We start from the raw sequence: 19,173 nt of genomic DNA, 5'->3' as shown, positions 1-19,173 counted from the left end.
CAGTCAAATTATATCTCCTTCAGCCTTCTCTCAATTTCATATTTTCCCTTTTATCTTAACCAAGTTCAGCAACTATCTTTCAGTTTTCAAAGATTCCTTTATGATCAATAGTAAAACACTCATTAAAAAGTGATTATATCCATTACCATTAATACTGAAGATATAAAGTAGAATTGCTCTTATTTTATCACAATTATCATGATTTTTGTTGAGGAGAACTGGAAGGAGTACTCGCATGGAATCCTTCACCTTCTGTCCTTCTGCATCAGTTCCAAGTGCCAGGTCCTTAATGAAAATAAAATACTGTCAGTGATCTATAATCGAAATTCATTTTTTAGTTAAAAACATCTATTACTGGCCGGGCACGCTGGCTCATGCCTGTAATCCCAGCACTTTGGGAGGCCAAGGCGGATCACCTGAGGTCAGGAGTTGGAGACCAGCCTGGCCAACATGGTGAAACCCTAGCTGTACTAAAAATACAAAAAATTAGCCGGGCGTGGTATCAGGTGCCTGTAATCCCAGCTACTCGAGAGGCTGAGGCAGGAGAATCATTTGAACCTGGGAGGCGGAGGTTGCAGTGAGCCGAGATAGGGCCATTGCACTCTAGCCTGGGCAACAAGAGCGAAACTCTGTCTCAAAAAAACAAAAAACAAAAAACAAATAAACAAAATCTATTATTAAATCTTGTCAAATTTTAATGGAACACTGATGACATTACACAAGAAAATATGAACATCACCTTGTAAACTATTGTTTGTACAAAATACAAAAGGTCAAAAAATAAATCAGAGAACACAAAAATCATTAAACCTATGCTATCCAGTACAGTGGACACTAGTACTGAGCAATTGAAATGGGATCAGTCTGAATTAAGATGTGCTGTAGGTACAAAACACCGGAAGACTTGAAGTAATATAATGCAAAATTATCTAATTAATAACTTTTTATATTGATTATATGTTGAAATAATATTTTGAATACATCAGGTTGTCAAAGTTGTTTTTTTTTTTTTTTTTTTTTTAAGAGACAGGGTCTTGCCCAGGCTGCCCTCAAACTCCTGGGTTCAAGCAATCCTCCCACCTCAGCCTCCTGAAGAGCTGGGACTATAAGCACACACCACTGCACCCAACTTATTAGTAAAATTAATTGCACTTTTAAATTTTTACCTTTGTTAATATGGCTATTAGAATATTTAAAATTACATGCAGCCTGTATTCTAATAGGGGCAATGTTCTAAACAGTTGAGGCATGATAGAAAAGGCCCCTTGTAAAATGAGCTCTGCAGGCTGCTACACTAAATGCTGTACTGAGAAAGTCCTGCCAACAATGCTACCCTGAAATCATGCTCCCAAAATTTAAATCATTCCATTAAATAAAAAATATATAATACGAGGGACTGTTTACTAAGATACTCTACAGCTACTTGTTAATATTAGTGGGGAATGACATACTAAATACTGCCTAGGTGGTTCCCCTGATAAGAGAGAGTCTGTGATTCTGTAAAAACCAACCACTGTATCAAGCAAAAAGTTAGGTTTTAACTTACAAAGTTTATCCTGGAAATTTATTATGAACAGAGGCATTTCTGACTCTGCACATACCTGTTCGGTTTTGCAGAGCTTTTCTATATTAAGCTTGAACTTATTCATGCAATCTTCTGCTAAGTTAAGATGGACAACTTGCTGAAAAACAGAAGAAATCAATCATTTAAAGGATTTTAATGACATTTGTGCAACTGGTAATATTAAACTTTTGAGACAGGCCTGAAAGAAAGTATGGGCTGAGGTGAAAGAAGGTAACATGTAAGCAAGGGAACAGCTCAAGATAGGAAGCAAATGAGAATGTGATCTACAGGTGATATGGTTTGGCTGTTTCCCCACCCAAATCTCATCTTGAATTGTAGTTCCCATAATCCCCATGTGTCGTGGGAAGGACCTGATGGGAAGTGTTTGGATCATGGGATGATGGGAGTGATTTCCTCCATGCTGTTCTCATAATAGTGAGTGAGTTCTCATGAGATCAGATGGTTTTATAAGCATCTGGCATGTGCCCTGCATGTACTTCTCCCTCCTGTGGCTTTGTGAAGAAGGTGCCTGGCTTCCCCTTTGCTTTCCGCCATGATTGTAAGTTTCCTGAGGCCTTCTCAGCCATGTGGAACTGTGAGTCAGTTAGACCTCTTTCCTTTATAAATTACCCAGTCTTGGATATTTCCTTATAGCAATGTCAGAAGAGACTAATACAACAGGGGGCAATCAACAGACAGCATAAATGGGATGGAAGTGTTGAATTGTTGAATTTGTGTTGAGTTTGAGAGAAAGTGAGAAAAATACCCAGAAGTTCTTCAAGTTCATATTCTCTTTATCTTTCTAAATGTTTCAAGTATTTTAACACACACAAAAATCATTGGTTGACTAGGGTGCAACATGACAAAAATGTTAAGATTATTCTGATAGTATTTGTAAGGAGCAAAAAAATAGTTTACCTGACTAAACAGCTTAAATGCTCTTAAATCTACTAATATGTAACTATTACTTTAAAGAAACATGTAGAATAACATCCACTAGTCAATCTACTGCTGAATTTCTTATAAGGTTGATAAATATTACTCTGTTAGGCTATTCAAGACAAAGATATAGACAAGTTTAAGCTGGATTCAGATAAATCTAGGTTATATATGTAGAGAAGTTATGAAGAAGCTTAGATATATGGGATATTTCTCAGACCTATATAGTAAGGTTTTAGAGTACAACTAATACCAAGTATTCCATGAAACCCACTGCTAAACCGAACTACAGAGCTGAATATAAACTAAATATAAACTGAATATAAACTAAAACTAATTAGGTATCTCATATATAATACTGCTTACCTTAGTAATCTGTTTTCGGAAATGGGGCATCTTTTTCATCAGCTGGGTAAGAGCACTAAGTGATGTCTAGGAAAAATCAAACATTTTTTAAGGCAAACCTATGATTCCGTTATTCCATATTACAACTTTGAAATCCTAGAGTTTTACAAATTATCAAATCTAGTTAATTTACTGATTATTTGACAATTTTTTTAAAGAAGAATTTAGGAGGCTTCCAGTTTCACTCACAATAACACAGCTGATATCAACATTACTCTCCCTCCATAAATAAATAAGATTGGACAAATAAATAAAACAAAAGCTTTCGAGTAATAGATAAAAATAGCTCACAGCTGAGACAGCTGAGTGAAGGAAAGCACCAAAGGTGATCCCTACACTCACCCTGCCTTTCCCCTAAAGATGTTTTCCAAACACCACTGAAAGGAAATATAGTTCAAATAGAGAGCAATTATCTCTCTGGGTGCAAACAAAGGGAGATAAGAGCTTGGGGCTGTGAGGTAGATTCTTAAAGAGAAAGGAGCTAGACAGAACATAACCCAAAAATGTGTAGAGAGATTGTCCTTGAACCCCTAAGCTGCACATGTACAGGGCATAACCCTCAAAGGTATAGTAAAGAACAACTTATGGGTGGCTAAATGTTGGACAGAAATCTCAGAGGGGTCCTAGTGCTAAGAATATACTAGCATCCCCTGATCGAGACAAAGTAAAGAGACCTAAGTGAACATCCTAGACATTCAGTCCTGGGACTATGCCTTAGGACTCAGTGCAAAAGCGAAATAAACTTACCATAACATTGTCTAACATGAAGTTACAACAGAATCACGATTATTCCTCAGCAACTTAACTGCCTGCCAGAACAAAACTCAACATTCTCTGTAGAGAGAGCATCATCTAGAACCTCTGCAATGTATCATCCACTACGTCTAGCACAATAAAACATTAATAGGTGAAACAGGAAAGTGACTGATACTCAAGTGATAAAACAGTCAATAAAAGTAGACCCAAGATAAAGAATAAGTTCTAGTGTTTGATATCACAGTGGTGACTATAGTTAACAATATATTATGTATTTCAAAATAGCTAGAGGAAAAGATTGGAAATGTCCCCAACACAAAGAAATAATAAATGTTCAAGGTGATGGGTATTCTAAACACACTGATTTGATCATTACACACTGTATGCATGTATAAACATATTATATGCCTCATAAATACGTACAGTTATTATGAACCAATAAAAAAGCTAAGAAAAGAACACCTCAAAATGTAAAAACAAAGAAACTCACAAAAAGTAGACCTAAGATGGAGTTGGCAGAAAGACACTTCAAAATAACATATTTATGTTAAAGTGGAAACAGAGGAAAAGATGGACTACATGGATCAAAACATGGAGTATTTTAACAGAGAATTAGAATTTATTTTCTAAAAATCCAATGAATGTCCTAGAGTTACATATAAGACTTTAAGTTAAAAGTACAATGAATGACTTTCATACACTGCTAGTGGGACTGGAAAATAGTACAGCCACCTTGGAAAAACAGTTTGAAATTTTCTTACAAACTTAAACGTACATTTATTATTGATTCTGCAATCCCACTCTTAAGTATCCTCCCAAGCACATAACATCTGTTCATAGACATGAATGTCTGATATGAAGAAGGTGAATGTTTATAGTAGCTTGATTCATAATTGCCAACAACTTGGAAAAACTAAGATGTTCTGAAACTGGTAAATTGATAAGCAAATTGTGGTGCACCCATATGATGGAATACTACTCAGCAATAAAAACTAATGAAACTCCTCTTGCATGCAACATGAGTGAATCTCAAATGCATTATGCTAAATGAAAAGAGCCATAGTGTATTATTCCATTCATTGGACAATCTGGAAACGGCAAAACTACAGGGTCAGAAAATAGCTTAGTAGTTGTCAGGGGATGGTAACTGAGTTAAGGGGTTATCTGCAAAGGGGCATGAGGACATTTTGGGGGGTGATGACATTAATTCTATATCTTGATTGTGGTAGTGGTTATATGAGAGTGTGCGTTTGTCAAAACTCAGAACTGTATTCTATAAAGGGAAAATTTTACTTTATACCTCAGTTTTCAAAAGGATACAATGAAAGGGTTTAACAGCAGACTGAATACAAAAGAAGACAGAAGTAGGGGACTCAAAGCCAGGTTAATAGAGAACATTCAATTGCAATGTGGAGAGGTAAAAAAAAAAAAAAAAAAAAAAAAGATAACAGAATGTAAGAGATATAGAATACAGTCAAGAGATCCAAAAAACATGTTGACTGGGTTCCCAGAAAGAGAGGAGAAAGAGAATGGGACAAAATGAAGATCTGAGGAGATAATGACCAAGAATTTTACAAACTTAATGAAAGTTATCAACCCAGTGACTCAAGAAGCTCAGCAAACCCCATGGAGGACAAATAGCAAGCAAACCACATTATAGTAAGGCATATCATGGTCAAATTGCTAAAAATCAAAGACACAGAAAAAATATTAATAAACACAGTATATCTTCAGGAAAACAATACTTAACAGCTGCCTTTTTCAGCAGAAATTACAGTAGCCAGAAGGTGATGTATTGAAAGCTTAAAATTGCTGAAAGGAAAAAAAATACCAACTATGAATTCTAAATCCAGCAAAGTATCTCAGAAAAAAACTGCAAAACAAAGATGTCCTCACACAAAAAGAAAGGTGGGAGAATTCAATCTAACCCAGCTGGAAAAACTGAAGAGCAGTAAGAAATAAACAGCACCAGCGTGTATAAATAGGTGGGTAATAATAAAAGTCTACTGAGTGTTTATAACAAAGTAACATCTTATTTTTATTTTCGGGTTTTTTTTTCTAAACAAAATAATATTTTGAGTTTATAACGTATGTTGAAGTAAAATACATGAAACAACAGCATAAAAGAAAAAGGGGATAAATGAAGTTAAACTACTATAAGATTCCTGAATTATTCAGGACATGACAAAATTATACTATTAAACTAGGGTAAGAATAAATTTTTAAATTTCCAGTATAATAATTAAAGGAAGGACTAAAAGGCAAAACACAAATGTTTATATTGGAGATGAAATGGAATTTATTTAAAAAAAAAAAGACTTGATGAAGGAAAATAGAATATAAAAGATGAAGAGAAAACAAATAAGATACTAGATATAAATTTAACCATATCAATAATTACATGAAATATATATGAACTAAACAAGCATTCTAATTAAAAGATTTTGGGGCTAAATAAAAAAACAAAATTCAACTACATGCTCTTCCTGAAGAAAACAGAAGAATATATTAAAGACCTCAGGGTAAGCCAAGACTTCTAAGGACACAGAGAAAGTATAAAAGAAATAAACTGATAAACTAGATTTCATTAAAATTGAAATCTTCTGTTCATCAAAAGATATATACATACATAAATAGATGTATGGGACTCATATCCAGAAAATAACTTCTACAAATCAGTAAGAAAAACAGACAACTCAATTAAAAAAGGGCCAAAGACCTTAAATGGGCACTTCACAAAATAGACTATCCAAATGGCAAATATGCACAAGAACATTACAGAAATTGAAATTAAAACCACAATAAGATACCACCTCATGCAATGAAATTTTAATTGAAAATAAAGACAAGAATATATCAAGTGTTAGTGACAATATGGAGCAACTAGAACACTCAATTATTGCTGATGGGGATGTAAATCAGTTTAAACACTTTGCAAAACTTTTGGCATCACCTATTAAAGCCAAACACAATCCTACCCTATAACCCAACAATTTTACTCTTCATATACCAAAGAGAAAGAGTGTGTACGTCCACCAAATGACATGTACAAAAAAATCCACAGCAGCTTTGTTCATAATAACCCCAAACTGGAAATAAACTAAATGTCCATCAAAAGGAGATGAACAAATTGTTGTATATTTACATAACAGTATTACTACTATACACGAATGAAAAAAATGAATTACTGAAATATGTAACACAGGTGAATCTCATTATGTGAAGTTCAAGAACAGGATCTATGGTGATGAAAATTAGAATAGAGTTTACCTCTAGCAGGATGGGTACTGACTGGGAAAGGACAAGAGGGAATATTCTAGAATGATGAAAATATTCTGTATCTTGATTTGGGTGGTGGTTTCCAGTGTATATATAAGTAAAAGTTATCCACTGTAAATTTAAAATTTCTGTGCTTTACTTATAAATTATATCTCAATACAAAATCCCAACAATGCACTGATAAAATTGACTAAATGGCCTGAATATAAACTTTACGGCCAGGCACGGTGGCTCACACCTGTAATCCCAGCACCAAAGTGGGCAGATCACTTGAGGCCAGGAGTTCGAGACCAGCCTGGCCAACATGGCGAAACCCTGTCACTACTAAAAATACAAAAATTAGACAGGTATGGTGGTGCACACCTGTTATCCCAGTTACTTGAGTGGCTGAGGCAAAAGAATCACTTGAGCCTGGGAGGTGGAGATTGCAGTGAGCTGAGATGGTGCAACTGCACTCCAGCCTACATGGCAGAGTGAGACTCTGTCTCAAAAAATAAAATAAAAACATTTTAATGCAGCAGGACAGACAAAATGTTGTTAACTACTGAAACTAGGCAATAGGTATATAGGAAGGAGTTCATTCTCTATCTCTGTGTTAGAATTTTCCAAAAATAAAAAGTTAAAGAAATAAAATAAAGATTTTAAACAAAGTTTAAAATTCACCTTCGCTATTATTTGGAAAGTTAAGTAAGACTTACTTTTCCTTCTGTTGCTTTCTTTGTTGATGAAATTTCCTTCATAAGCTTGGGAATTTCCCTGTCAAATTGTGAGAGAATTCTTTAAATTTCTAAGATGTAATTCTTTACAGAACTATTTTAAGGTTACAAAATGTACTATCACATACTGTCTAAAAAACATGGAATAAAAATTAAAATGGGTTCACATACTCTAACACAACTGCGATATGTCGATGTCGAATTCTAACCCAGAGGTCATCTTCTTCTTCAAGGATGGCCTCCTTTTCTTTTCCATCTGTTTTATATCTACAAGTAGAGAGAAGCACTAAAATTTTTTGATTTTTTTTTCCCTCCAAAATCAAAAGAAACATTTTTACAAACAATAATTTCAAGACACAACTCAAGAAACTGAAAAGTAAAATCCACTATTTTAGGGGGGTAATGAACACCTACTCAAAACTAAGGCACATTGCTATGCTTACATTAAAAATAAGCACTGAGCCTACCAAGACATTTTCAAATGTTAGGTTTAGGTGTCATTATTATAGAGTTTTAGTTCAGCAAAATTATACCTTATAAAGAAAAATTCAACGGGCTACAATTAACTTTAAGAACAAGACTGAATATACTAACGCTTTGTGTTCTAATTGCCTAAAACACTGTTTTGATGTGCTAATAACCCACAGTACAATTATCAAATCTCCATTAGGAACAGGAATACTGGCCAGGTGTGGTGTCTCTCACGCCTGTTAATTCTAGCACTTTAAGAGGCCGAGGGGGGCGGATCACTTGAGGTCAGGAGTTCAAAACCAGCTTGCCAACAGGGTGAAACCCCATCTCTAAAAAAAAAAAAAATACAAAAACTTAGCAGGGCGTGGTGGCACGCGCCTGTAATCCCAGTTATTCTGGAGGCTGAGGCAGGAGAATCACTTGAACCTGGGAGGTGGAGTTTGTAGTGAGCAGAGATCGCACCACTGCACTCCAGCCTGGGTGACAGTGCAAGACTCTGTCTCAAACAAAACAAAACAAACAAAAGAGGAATATCCTCCCCAATATAACCTATTAAATATTGAAGGTGTTTCAGAATTGGTACAAAATTCACAAACATTTATCATCTGTTTCTTTATTCTTCCCCAACCCTATAACCACATCTCCTTTACAGAATGAGAAAGAAAATGAGAGAAAAAAAATTAATGTAAGCCATAAAAATTGTGATAGCTTTAATGAGTTCTACTGAAGTGAGCAACAATTTAAAGGATTCATGAAACTATTCAAAATGGGCTTCCTGACTGCTTCCCCTTATCTTTTTATGCAGATACCTTCCTTCCATTTGTGGAACTAGAGAAGATGGAATCATTCTTGAAACTACCTGATTTCCTGAGTCAAGATCAGGAAGGACTGCACTGAATTTTCCTAGCTCTGAACTACAAATACTAAATGTAGACTTTGCTATATGAATATAATCGTTTCTATAGCCCCCATAAATTACACATCAATTCTGTAAAACCATCCACCTGTGTGGATTACAGATGTCCAAAGACAGAATCACTGTGCTCAATTATATAAGGCTGCACTAAGGATGAAAGCCCTTTTGTCATTTAAAATACCACTTTGTTCTTATACAATACCTTTGACTTATAAGTGATTTGCAAACAAAGATAAGAGTAGCAAGCCTGACAATACTCAGGTGATATGAATATCCCATTTTAAAAGTAAATTTAGTTGGGAGGCTGAGGCAGGTGGATCATTTGAGGCCAGGAGTTGAGACCAGTCTGGCCAACATGGCAAAATTCCATTTCTACTAAAAATACAAAAATTAGCCGGGCACAGTGGTACACACTTGTAGTCCCAGCTACTTGGGAGGCTGAGGCCGAGAATCATTTGAACTCAGAAGACGAAGGCTGCAATGAGGCGATTGTGCCACTGCACTCCAGCCTGGGCGACAGAGTGAGGTTCTGTCTCAAAAAAACAAAACAAAACGGAAAAAAAAAACTAAATTTAAAGAAGTCACCAACATGAAAACTTGAATCTGGACACTTAGAGCTTCCTGTTTTGTATTCTGTTTCCATAAAAAATTGTGATGAAGGCTGGGTGTGGTTGCTCACCCCTGTAATCCTGGCACTTTGGGAGGCCGAGGCAGGCGGATCACCTGAGGTCAGGAGTCCAAGACTAGCCTGGCCAACATGGCGAAACCCCGCCTCTACTAAAAATACAAAAATTAGCCAGGTGTGGTGACGGGTGCCTGTAATCCCAGCTACCTGGGAGGCTGAGGCAGGAGAATCACTTGACCTGGGAGGCAGAGGCTGCAGTGAGCCGAGATCATGCCACTACACTCCACCCTAGGTGACAGAGTGAGACTCTGTCTCAAAAAAAAAAAAAAAAAAAAAAAAAAAAATTGTGATAGAGCCCAAAACACAGGGAGCTTTACTCCCATCGAATTCTTATCTCTGAATTTTTTTGAATCAGAAAGAAGGGAGTATAGTGGCTTTTTAAAGAAGTCTCTACTTAAAAAAAATTAAACCTTGCTTTGCTTGCCAGCAAACCTAAAGAGATACATACTTTAAATATTAGGTTAGAAATGTCTAAAATTTATATCTACAGTCTGGAACTAAATCCTTTACTATCCATTGGTTTATTAATTCTCTTCTAAACCTTTTGAGCAACGCAGGTTTAGAGACCTAAAGGGTAACAGAGGTAAATAATATCCCCTCTGAATAAACTGCTTAAAATAACTTTTATATTAGAAAAATAGCTATGTTATCTAACATTAATACAGATAATATAGAGAAAAACTCAGAAACCAAGATTCGACCAGAATGCAAATAAAAATACAATAGAAAATACAATAACAATATTTAAGAAAAAAACAGTATCATCACTATCACAAGTGTCTGTATCTTAAAACTACCAAATTGGTTTAAACATAAAATTTCAGAAAACTAATTTTCATTTTTATTAGTGTACTCAAGTAGTGAATCTTAGCTGACAAATACCAGTTTGGATTTAGAAATCATGATATCAAATAACATTTATAATGTATGTAAAACATAACACACACCATAAATGACAGAGATACAGTAAGATGATTCCTTGATAGAAAAACTATTTCATTTTTCATTTAGGTTTTTATTTGACATTACTTTTAAAGTAAATATGTTTATGCCAAGATTAACTCAGTAGAAGGTACCAAAATGGTAAAACTATGCCTGTTGCTCTCAACAGCCATCCTATTTAGTTTTCTAGTGTTCCAATCTTCTAAAATACATTATGTTGATAAGACACAGACTTTTGAATGTATGATTCAGAACAATTATAGCCTAACAATTTTGAATATGGTTTCTCCTTCAATAAATTATGATAGTGAGCCTGATATTTACTTTTAAAAGTAAAAGGGTCAAATTCCATGTGTTTAAACGTAGCTCTGCTGTACACATAGTTAAGGAAGCAAACACACCAAAAATGCTCCAAAGCAATCAAATTACGCTTTAATTTACAAGGTCAACATATCTGTGAAAGACTATAACTGTAGGAATAAGAGAAGGATAAAGTCTCTGAATAGAAAAGGTTACAGGGGCTTTTGGATTTCCGGTGCCTATATAAATCATTAAATGCTCATATTCTATCCTGTTTGTATATGCCCTTTATATGCCCTTCAAGTTATACTTGCTTGTATGTATCATTCTCAATTGGTAGTAGATCATATGCCATTGCCTGAAAGGTCAGTTCATGCAGGACAGTGGACACAGGATCAAAGCCACGATCAATTATTAAGAGCTGTGAATGAGTTTTACCCTAGAATAACAAGATAAAATCATCTTAAGCAGCTTCAATTTCTTAGTGTGAACATATTTTTAATATCTTAGAATACAAAGCAGGCTTTTCCTAAGTTCTATCCCTTTTCCCCACCAAAAACATACAACAAAACAAAACAAATGGTTAATTGTCTTAAGAATGTGAAGTTATAACAACACAAAGAAAAATCCGAGTAGCATGAGAGAAAAAATGAAGACTACATAACTAAAAGCTTTTGTAATTAGAGTAAGAGGGTACATTTAATAACATGGGTTTGAACTGCGTGGGTACACTTAACACTCAGTTTTTTCAACTAAATAACAGATAGAAAATACAGTATTCGCAGGATGTGAAACCTGCATGTACGAAGGGCTGACTTTCCAGATATGTAGGTTTTGCTGGGCTGATGCAGGACTTGAGTATGTGTGGATTTTGGTATACACAGGAGGTCCTGGAACCAACCCTCCTGTGTTTCCCAAGGGACAACTGTATAACAACCTGAAAGTTCCTTTTAAAAAAGTAACATTTTGTTTGCACTAAATCTATTTTCTTATGAATTGAGTTCCAAAAGCACTCAATTCTTATGAATTGAGTTCCAAAAAGCATAAATTATGAATGGTAGCTACTACTTGAGCTCTATGTATTAGACATTTTACTAAACAAAAATACATGGATTATTTCATCTAATTCTTTTAATAATCCTGTGAGACAGGCATTATCATCTCCAGTTGACCATGAGGGCATTGCAGCCTGAAATGAAGTAACTTGCCCAAATCACACAGGTAGTATGAGGCAGAATGGAGACTCAAATGCAGGTTTGCTCCAACGTCTGTGCTCTTAACCGTTATGCTATTTTAAAAGACTGTACTGATACCAACTAAGATGATAAATCACAACGAAAGCCTTGTTATCATTAATTCGCAAACATCACTAAACTGGATAATAGTGCTGGAAACATATTGTTAATGTCAGTATCTTTCATACTTCATTTTAAAAAGTAATAAATTCTTTGGATTATTATTCAAAGCAATAACAAATAACTATAACTCATTATACAAACATTTTCTATTTATTTACATATAACAGGTATATTTTATAGGCTATGTTTTTAAAATATTTTAAAATTAAGCACATTCATTTAATTAAATTTTGAGACAGTATGATATGGTGGTTCAGAGCACAGCCTTGGAAATCAGTCAGGTCTGAATTTGAGTCTACCTTTGATCACAATCTTGCAGTACAAGTTTGGACAAAATGCTTATCTTGTTTATATGGCAGTATTCTCTTTGTAAAATGAAACATAATTATGGAATCTTTGCCTTATAAGATTATTGTAAAGGTTAAATATAATCATGCCATGAAACACAGCACAGCAAGCCCTCAAAAATGTGAACTATGAAGCTTCAGAAATATAAATAGGAAAAAGTGCAATATAAGTTCTATAGCAGGCTTAGGGCTTATGACAGCATGTGGGAGGAAGCATCACTTGGCCTGAAGAGTCAGGAAAGCCTTCAAAAATGAGGTGACACTTTATCACTTTATCAGGTGTCCCTGAATAAAGGAAAGGTATCAAGTATTTGAAGGATGATTAATTTTCCAGGCAGAAAGAATGGAAAGGACAAGTTTAATTTTTATGGATTTTGCTCTTTTTCCACTGAAAACATGAAGGACTAAAAGCATATTTGATTGTATATCTCTTCATTCAACAAACATTTATTCACTATCGACTATGTGTACTAAGCCATTCTGCCTTCAAAACTACAACCAGAATAACAGCCTTCACTAGGCCTCTAAACCAAAAACAGGTAACTTTTAAGGTAACTAACCTAACATCTAAGTTTATATCTTCCATTCCAGCCACATCGTTTAATTGTGGATTTTGCCTTTTTCTCTATTGCCTCTACCTGAAGAATCCTGTTTTCCATGCAATAAACTCCCTCTTTATCATGTTATGCTCATTCTTCAAGCTAAAGGGCCTTTCCTCTTGGGATGCCTTCCAACACTCCAGTTTAGAAGAAGATAAGCCTGGGACTATATTTCCATTATACTCTCTGTATTCTTCTTATTACATTCCACTTATTACACAGTATTCTAATTGGTGGTTTCCTGGCACAACTCCTCTTCTAAACTAGCAACAGTTCCTTTTCTTCATTCTCCAGCTACTGTAATATGGCTTCCTAGCCCTCTGGCACCACCTCTGTCAGTCTCCTCAAGCTCTTCATTCTCTCACCCACATGTAAATGCTGGTATTTCCCAGATTTCAACCTTAGTCTTTGATTATATTATCTCCATAGGATAACAACAGCTGCCATTTATTAAATTCCCATTGGTGCCAAATACACTTACATACTAACTTAATCCTCACACCGCCTAGCAAGGTATATATTACTTCATCTATTTCATAGATGGAAAAACAAACTCAAGGTCACACAGCTAGTGATAATAGGAATTCCCACATTTATTAAATGTTTACTCAATGGCAAGAATTACTCTAAGGACTTTGCATGTATTAACTCATTTAATCATAACTTTTAAAATAGGTATTCTTTTATTATTCCCATTTTATAGAAAAGAAAATGTAGTTACATAGAAGTTACATAATTTGCCCAAATAGACATTAACTATGAATTAAATGGCAGAACTAGATTTGGGCACAGTGCTGACTTCAAAATCTGTTAGTTAATAGAGTCCCCTCTAAACCATACCATCTATTAAGGTTTGCCAACTGTGTATGTTAACGATTCTCAAATCAGTATTGAAGATCTATGTTAATGACTCCCAAATCAATACTAGAAAATGAATGAGCAAGTTTCTTTGGCTTACAAAGAAATAAGATAGACTTTATGCATAGACACTATTTGCCTTGCATACATTACCTTTATTAGGCTCTTTTCGTCAATCTTGTAGTAGTCTTCAAGCTTTTTTTCAACAAGCTGTGCAAGTTTACTGGCATTATCTAGAGGTTTACTAGACATAGAAAAAAAGGTCCAACAATTATCTTTCTTTCAGTATATACTTTATAATATCATGAAGTTTAATTCTAAAATTAAACCATGGAATTTAAAAAATGTTTACAAAATGAAAAATTATTTTATAAACATGTAAAAGTTCAGATAATATATCAAATAATGTTATATCGATATATTTGGAATTTACAAGGACAAATCTTATATCTGCTTCAGATTTTTTAATATAAAGGAAATAAAACATTACATGTAAAGCTGCAGTTCCTTTTATTTTGCTCCTAAGTCCTGGTCCTCTCCCATACCCCTGCCTCAAACCAAGACAACCAGTGTCATTAATTTCATGTATATTCTCCCTCCAGTCATTTCTGTCTTGTGTGTGTGTGTGTGTATGTGTGTGTGTTTGAGATGTATCTACATTGACATTGACACACATATCGGATTTATTCATTTTATCTCCTATATAGTATTCCATCATGATTATACTGGATTTTATGTATTGATTTCTCTAAAGATGGACATATGAGTCATTCTTATTATACTATTATAAACACTGAAACAAACATTGGTATATATGTATCTAGGTATATTACATGTACATGTTTCTCTAGGTATATTACACGTAAAAATATAATTTCTGGGTCATACAGCATATACGTACTTTTTTCAATATTATCAATTACTCTACAAATTAGTTGATCAACATCCCTCCCACTAGCAGTGTGAGATTTGCCCACATGCTAGCATCATCAACTTTCCAATGCCTTTTGCATAAAATCTTGTATATCATTATCTTCTAAAATAACACTGTACCCTAAATTGTAACTTCAGGACCAGTGGTATTAGTGTAACTTCCAAATCTACAAGAAAAATGCTGAAAAACAGCTCTGTAAAAGAAGTTGAAGAGGAAATAAAAAAAGGAAAGATGTTCCACGTTCATGGATTGGAAGTACAAATATTGTTAAAATGTCCATACTACCCAAAGTTATCTACAGATTCAATGCAATCCCTATCAAAATATCAATGACATTCTTCACAGAAATAAAAAAAAATTAAAATGTAGATGGAACCCCAAAAGACCCAGAATAGCCAAAGCTATCCTAAGCAAAAAGAACAAAACTGCAGAAATCACATTACCTGGCTTCAAATATACTACAGGGCTGTAGTAACCAAAACAGCATGGTACTGGCATAAAGACAGACATAGAGACTAATGGAACAGAATATAGAACCCAGAAACAAATCATACATCTACCATTAACTCAATTTCAACAAAGGTGCCAAGAACATGCATTGGGGAAAGGATAGTCTCTTCAATCAATGGTGCTGGGAAAAATGGATATCCATATGCAGAAGAATGAAACTAGACCCCTATCTCTTGCCATATACAAAAATCAAATAAAAATGGATTAAAGAGTTAAATCTAAGACCTCAGACTATGAAACTACCACAAGAAAACATTGGGGAAACTCTCTAGGACACTGAACTGGGCAGATTTCTCTGTGGGACATTCTTGAGTAACACCCCATAAGCACAGGCAACCAAAGCAAAAATGGACAAATGGAATCACATCAAGTTAAAAAGCTTCTGCACAATAAACAATCAACAAAGTGAAGAGACAACCCACAGAATGGAAGAGAATATTTGCAAACTACCTATCTGACAAAAAATTAATAAGAATAGATATGGAGCACAAATAACTCCATAGGAAAAAATAATCTGATTTAAAAATGGGCGAAAGCTCTGGATATTTCTCAAAAGAAGACATACAAATGGCAAACAGGTATATGAAAAGGTGCTCATACACATAATTAATTATCAGAGAAATGCAAATCAAAACTATAATGAGATATCATTTCACCTCAGTTATAATGGCTTTTATTCAAGAGACAGGCAATATAAACACACGCTGGCAAGAATATGGAGAAAAGGGAACCCTCATACACTGTTGGTGAGAATGTAAATTAGTATAATTACTAAGGAGAACAATGTGGAGGTTCCTCAAAAAACTAAACAGAGAACTACCATGTGATCCAGCAATCTCACTGCTAAATATATATGTCCAAAAGAAAGGAAATCTGTATATCAATCTGTACTCCATGTTACTGTAGCACTATTCACAACAGCCAAGATTTGGAAGCAACATATGAATGGATAAAGAAAATGTGGCACATTGACAGAATGGAGTACTATTCAGCCATAAAAAAGAATGGATCCTGACATTTACAACAACATAGATGGAACTGGCGGTCACCATGTTAAGCAAAATAAGCCAGGCACAGAAAGAACATTTCTTATGTTCTCACTTGCTTCTGGGAGCTAAAAATGAAAACAATTGAACTCATGGAGAAAGTAGAAAGATGGTTACCAGAGGCTGGAAAGGGGCAGGAGTGGTGGTCAAGGGTTTAGTGGGGATGGGTAATGGGTACAAAATTATAGGTAGAATGAGTAAGATCTAGTATTTGATAGCACAACAGCATGACTACAGTACATTTAAAAATAACTAAGAGTATAATTGGATTGTTTTTAACACAAAGAAAGGATAAATGCTTGAGGTGATAGATACCCCGTTTACCCTGATGTGACTATTATGCATTGTATGTCTGTATCAAAATATGTCATGTACCCCATAAATATATACACCTACTATGTATCCACAAAAATTAAGAAAAAAGAGAGAGAAAGAAAAAGGCTCTTCACCAGCACACCAACCTCGAAAATGGGAGGTCTTATTGTGAGGGCTTCAAAGTTTTACAGACTCTTTAGGTCTTATACCTTAAAAACAAATAATGCTCACGCCTGTAATCCCAGCACTTTGGGAGGCCGAAGCAGGTGGATCATGAGGTCAGGAGATCGAGACCATCCTGGCTAACATGGTGAAACCCCGTCTCCACTAAAAAATACAAAAAAATTAGCCGGGTGTGGTGGCGGGCGCCTGTTGTCCCAGCTACTTGGGAGGCTGAGGTAGGAGAATGGCGTGAAGCCAGGAGGCAGAGTTTGCAGTGAGCCAAGATCATGCCATTGCACTCCAGCCTGGGCGACAGAGCACGACTCTGTCTTTAATAAATAAATAAATAAATAAATAAATAAATAAATAAATAAATAAAGCAACATCTATAAAAGGTAATTCATTAAACTCTTTGTACAATATTTTCAAAAGAAAGAAACTTCATTTTAAAATTATACTTTAAAGTCGATAAAGTGTAAAGGAATATTTTGTGAAAGCAGGTAGAATTTTAAAAGACAGGATTACAGATTATTTATTAGCGTAACTCAAAACTAGCCCCTATGTGAGCGACACAATTATAAATTGGCTATGTTTTCTCATTTCCCTGAACATAACCAATCACCAACAGCAGAAGCTTCAACAGTTACTAAACTCTTACCAGGAGCCAAACCACTTAGCTCAGCTCCACTGAGTCCAGAATGTAATTAGCACATCTCTTATAAGAAAAAGGTAATCCCAGCACTTTGGGAGGCAGAGGCAGGCGGATTGCTTGAGCCCAGGAGTTTGAGACCAGCCTGGGCAACATGGAGAGATCCCATCTCAAAAAAAAAAAAAAAAAAAAAGTAAGAAAAAGAATGTTTCTAATACCCAAGGTATGAATAAAGAGCTTGTTTGGTAATGCCTGAATTGAGGAGATCACTTAATCTCCCAGGAGATCACTATACTTTTTCTAAGTATTTATAGTGGAATTTTCAAATGGTAAGTGAAGAGTAATGTGACTTAAAGTACTACATGAATTTAAAATCAAACAGTTCAGCCAGCTAACTTGACAAATGCCAATGTTCAAATTAAAGGACTTTTTAAAAGACAAATGAGTAATAATACTTATTACAAGTAGTGCAATATATTTACTACCATATTTATTAGTGAGGAATACTTTATAGATATTAATTCATTTAACTCTAAAAACAACTGTATAAGGTAGGTATTATTTAATCATTCTTATTTCATAGATAAGGAAACTGAGGTGAGAGGATCACACATGAACTAGCAGACCAAAATTAAAACTAAAACTGCCTGACACACACAACAAACAACATGGATGACTCTCAGAAAACAATGCTGAGCAAAGAAGTCAAAAACAAAAAATATCATGTGGTTCCATTTCTACCAGTTCAAAATCAGGCAAAATTAAACTATATGTTAAAAGTCAGATGGCAGTCATCTCTAGGGAAGAAAAGGGGACGGGAGAGCTGGGAGAGATCATGAGAGAGGCCTCTGAGATGCTGTTAATGTTCTATTTTTTTTTTATCTTAGTAGGGTTAGATGGATATGTTCATTTTGGAATGAATTATCATGCCATATCTAGCAGGTCCTCAAATAATGTCATTTTGTTCGTCATCTCATTATAATGCTGAGGAAAAAAAAAAAATAGATTCCTGGCTGGGGCCACTGTCTGTACGGCATTGGCATGATCGCTCCATGTCTGCATGGGTTTTCTCCTGGTACTCCGGTTTCCTCCCACATCCCAAAGATGTGCAGCATGTTTGGTTAACTGGCATGTCTAAATTGTCCCAGTCCGAGTGAGTGTGGATGTGTGTAGTGTGCCCTGCAGTGGGATGGTATCCTAATCTGGGTGCATTCCTGCCTTGTGCCATGAGCTGCTGGGATGAGCTCTGGTCATCCTTCTAATGAGCCTGAACTAGAATAACTGGGCAAATAATGATCTCGTTTTTATTAATCTTTCTTAAATGTACATACAGTCACATTTCTTTCAATGTTTAATATTAGAAGTGTTTCAGGTCTTTATGCAGAAGTTTGGTGACATTACATAACCAAGGAACTTAATTCT

General features: G+C 35.1%; 1 protein-coding gene across 3 annotated transcripts in view; it reads right to left on the bottom strand.

Annotated features, from left to right (window-relative positions):
• STXBP3 (syntaxin binding protein 3) overlaps positions 1-19,173 on the bottom strand; it is a 55,558-nt gene that overhangs the window by 12,669 nt on the left and 23,716 nt on the right. For all 3 annotated transcript variants that reach the window (XM_003892308.5, XM_021921657.2, XM_021921654.2), the window contains exons 8-14: positions 14,289-14,379; positions 11,288-11,412; positions 7,831-7,926; positions 7,642-7,699; positions 2,870-2,935; positions 1,602-1,682; positions 147-285 (exon numbers count right to left, since the gene is read on the bottom strand). In XM_003892308.5, the coding sequence (XP_003892357.2) occupies positions 147-285; positions 1,602-1,682; positions 2,870-2,935; positions 7,642-7,699; positions 7,831-7,926; positions 11,288-11,412; positions 14,289-14,379 (656 nt within the window). The remainder of the gene's footprint in view (positions 1-146; positions 286-1,601; positions 1,683-2,869; positions 2,936-7,641; positions 7,700-7,830; positions 7,927-11,287; positions 11,413-14,288; positions 14,380-19,173) is intronic.

This window comes from Papio anubis, chromosome 1 (assembly GCF_008728515.1).
Source record: "Papio anubis isolate 15944 chromosome 1, Panubis1.0, whole genome shotgun sequence".
Lineage (NCBI taxonomy): Eukaryota > Metazoa > Chordata > Mammalia > Primates > Cercopithecidae > Papio > Papio anubis.
Note: the sequence above shows the minus strand (reverse complement) of the source record. Positions and strands in the feature narration are given on the sequence as shown.